The following is a 3,237-nucleotide window of genomic DNA, read 5'->3' on the forward strand; positions in this document are numbered from 1 at the left end:
CTCCGCAGAGGGGTCCGGGCCCACTCCCTGCGCCTCTCGAACCCACGCGCCGTCCCCCCGCGCGAGTGGACACCCACGCTGACCCCACGCGCGCGGACACCCGTGCCACCACCTCGGCTGCCGCACACAACGCCCCGCACACGCAGTCACACGACACACACCCACACCCCTTTGCACACGGCTTAGACCCCCATCTGCACCCTCACGGAGTCCCCCCGGGGGGGGGGGCTCTTCCAACATTACCAGAGAGGTGGCTGAGGTGGCAGCCGAGGGGACAGAGGAAATGCCATCCCTACCCAATACAGCCGTCCTGTTCCCTCTTCTCTCCCCACTGTGGTGTTACCCAGGGACTCCACCCCCCCCTTCCACCTCCAAGAAGTGTTTTCTTTCCTGGTTGGTCCCAAGAAATGCCCCCAAAGTCTTCCCTCCCAAGAACCCGGTGGCCCTCACCGTCTACAGGTGCTGAAAACAGCGGGACAAGGCGACTTGAGGGCCTGTGGGCAGCGCAGGGAGCAGAGACTCTTATTTTGAAAGGCGGCCCCCACCCGCCACCCCCGTGATTTGCTCGCTGACCCAATGGCGAGCCCTTGGCGCGCGCTGGGCTTGTTATCAATTACATGTTGTTCCTGCAGCCGCTGTGTCCCCGGGAGGATAAACAGCAGGCCTGGCCGGCGAGGGAGGGGGCGGAGTCCAGCGGCCAGCCGGGGACTGTGCCCGGAACAGCGCGTCCCCTCCCCCTGCATGCAGCCTGCGCCACGTGCTGGTGTTTTTTAGGGACCAGAGCTGGCCCCAGCCCGAATACTCCCTTTTTTTTTTTAATGCCTGCACCTCGGGAAGTCCGAGAGCCCCTTCTGGGCTCCCCAGATCCTGCCCTGTCCTGCTGCAGGGACACTCAGCCTGGTCTTCAGACCCTGCTGCCTACCTGGCTTCCCCACTCAGCCTCATCCAGCCAACCTTGGGGCATGGCCCTACATGGCCATCCAAAGAGCTTATATTCTGGTGGGGAGGTCCACAGGAAAGGACTCCACACACACACAACCAAGACCATTCACCACTGTGGCACCTGCTAGGGACAGTATAAAACGGGATGATGTGACCCAGTGGCTTCTGAGCTCAGGGGTCCAGGACCCCTGGATTCAATCCCTGGTATCACCCCCCCCCAAAAAAAAAGAAGAAGGAGGGGTGGGCACAGAGGTGACACCAGGTTCCAGAGACACTCTGGCTCCCAATGCCAAACACTCTCCCTTTCCCCAACCTGGATAAACACCCAGCCCGCTGTGGTCACTGGGCGGGGACAAAGGTCCAGAAAGGTGGCCCTATTGCAGGCAGACACACTGTTGACTCTCCTTGAACACCGGACTAGCATGGCCTTTGGCTTCAGAGAACACACTGTCCCCCTCTCCTCTCCACGAACATCATCTGAGCCCCTCCTGGGCACCGGGTGTCACACTGGGGACTGGGGACACATGGAGCACACTGTCTAGTGGGAAGACGGGCATTAGCCGAGTGTCCCCAAGGTGGTGAGTGTCCCAGGTGGGGACTGAAGTGGCGGTGGGGTGTAGGGCAGGAGAGCGCGTCCTAATTGGCCAACGGGGTCCTGACTTGTGACCCTCGGGATGGTTGGGGGATCGAGGCGGCCACACGCATTGGGTGCTCTAGGATCTTGGGTGAACGCATCACCGCCCGAGGGGTGGGGCCTCGTCCACCATGGTGGCTAAGTCTCATGTGTCCTGGGGAGGGTCTTGTTCAGGCTTGTCCCCTGGGGGGTGACAATCAAATGGGGAAACTGAGCCCTCTGAGGACAGACACTTACTGTCCTTGAACTTTTCTGCCTCCAAACCACAGTTTTCCCAGTTAAAAATAGACCCCGCCCGGGGACGGTGGCCCACACCTGTCATCCCAGCAGCTGGGGAGGCTGGGGCAGGAGGATCGCAAGTGGGAGGCCAGCCTCAGCCACTCAGCGAGGCCCTGAGCCACTCAGGGAGACCCTGTCTCTAAATAAAATCTAAAAAGGGCTGGGGACGGGGCTCAGGGGTTAAGCATCCCTTGGGTCAGTCCCTGGGACCAAAAAATAAAATAAACTAAATATCAGATCGAGTAATTTTTATTTATATAAAGTAGATGATTTTTTTTTAAAAAAAGAAATCTGAAGTGGACGCCTGATGGGCACCTTGCATTTTTATTCGCTGGATCTGGCAACCCACGGAAGCCCAACGGCTTGGGGTCAGAGAGCAAGTGGCCACCGTCCCCTCCCCCCTCCTGTGACTCAACAGAGGTGACGCTGAGGTTCGGGTCCTACGATGGGCAGTGGCCCTCCGAGTCCTGGCCGTTCTGGGGACCCGGAGCCTCTGATGGCCTCCCCTCCAACGCGGTTCTCCCCTCAACGCACGCACGTGGACTCTTTTCCAGGATCTTTCTGGAAAAATCCGTCTGGAACCAGAACGGCCGGGTTGTGCAACGGGGCTCCGAGGGCTCTTTTGCAAACTCTGTGGCAGCGTTTCAGAGGACACTCTTGCAGGCCCCTGTCCCTGGGGGTGAGGCAGGAGCCTGGCATTCGGCAGCTGGGAGCCGGGCAGGCGACCCAGGGTGGGGGCAAGCCCCGCCGAGGGGCCGCGAGCCACCGTCCTGACTCTCTTTCCTCCTTCACAGCGGCCACCAGCGCGGCCCGGCCAGCATGGTGGACCACCTGCTGCCAGTGGACGAGACCTTCTCGTCGCCCAAGTGCCCCGTGGGGTACCTGGGGGACAGGCTGGCCGGCCGGCGGCCCTACCACATGCTGCCCTCGCCCCTTTCCGAGGACGACAGTGACGTGTCCAGCCCCTGCTCCTGCGCCAGCCCCGACTCCCAGTCCCTGTGCTCCTGCTACGGCGGTGTCCCCGGTGCCGAGGGACAGGACAGCATCCTGGATTTCTTGCTCTCCCAGGCCACCCTGGGCGGTGGTGGCGGCGGCAGCAGCGGGAGCCTGGGGGACAGCAGTGGCCCTGTGACCTGGGGGACGTGGCGGAGGGCCCCGGTGCCCGTGAAGGGGGAGCACGTTTGCTTCCCAGAGTTCGCGCTGGGGGACCCCGAGGAGGTGGCCAGGCCCTTCCAACCCACCCTGGAGGAGATCGAGGAGTTTCTGGAGGAGAACATGGAGCCGGAGGCCAAGGGGGCCCCCCAGGGCAGCGGCCAGGACTCGGGAGCCTGTGGCCAGCTCCCCACGGGGCCCCTCAGGAGCCATGCGCACCCGGGCCCTGG

At 62.3% G+C, this 3,237-nt stretch overlaps 2 protein-coding genes across 2 annotated transcripts in view; one reads left to right on the forward strand and one right to left on the reverse strand.

Moving 5' to 3' along the window:
• LOC125611710 (formin-like protein 16) overlaps positions 1-1,709 on the reverse strand; it is a 5,232-nt gene extending 3,523 nt beyond the window's left edge. Inside the window, exon 1 of the mRNA XM_048786971.1 lies at positions 1,681-1,709. Within this exon, the coding sequence (XP_048642928.1) occupies positions 1,681-1,709 (29 nt within the window). The remainder of the gene's footprint in view (positions 1-1,680) is intronic.
• Positions 510-3,232, forward strand: Klf15 (Kruppel like factor 15; the record flags this gene model as incomplete). The annotated part of the gene is made up of 3 exons (XM_048786972.1): positions 510-1,520; positions 2,410-2,534; positions 2,650-3,232. A coding segment is annotated over exon 3 (558 nt), but the record flags the coding sequence as incomplete, so codon positions are not given.
• Positions 3,233-3,237: the final 5 nt, after the last annotated feature.

Source organism: Marmota marmota, unplaced genomic scaffold (assembly GCF_001458135.2).
Source record: "Marmota marmota marmota unplaced genomic scaffold, marMar, whole genome shotgun sequence".
In the NCBI taxonomy this organism is placed as follows: domain Eukaryota; kingdom Metazoa; phylum Chordata; class Mammalia; order Rodentia; family Sciuridae; genus Marmota; species Marmota marmota.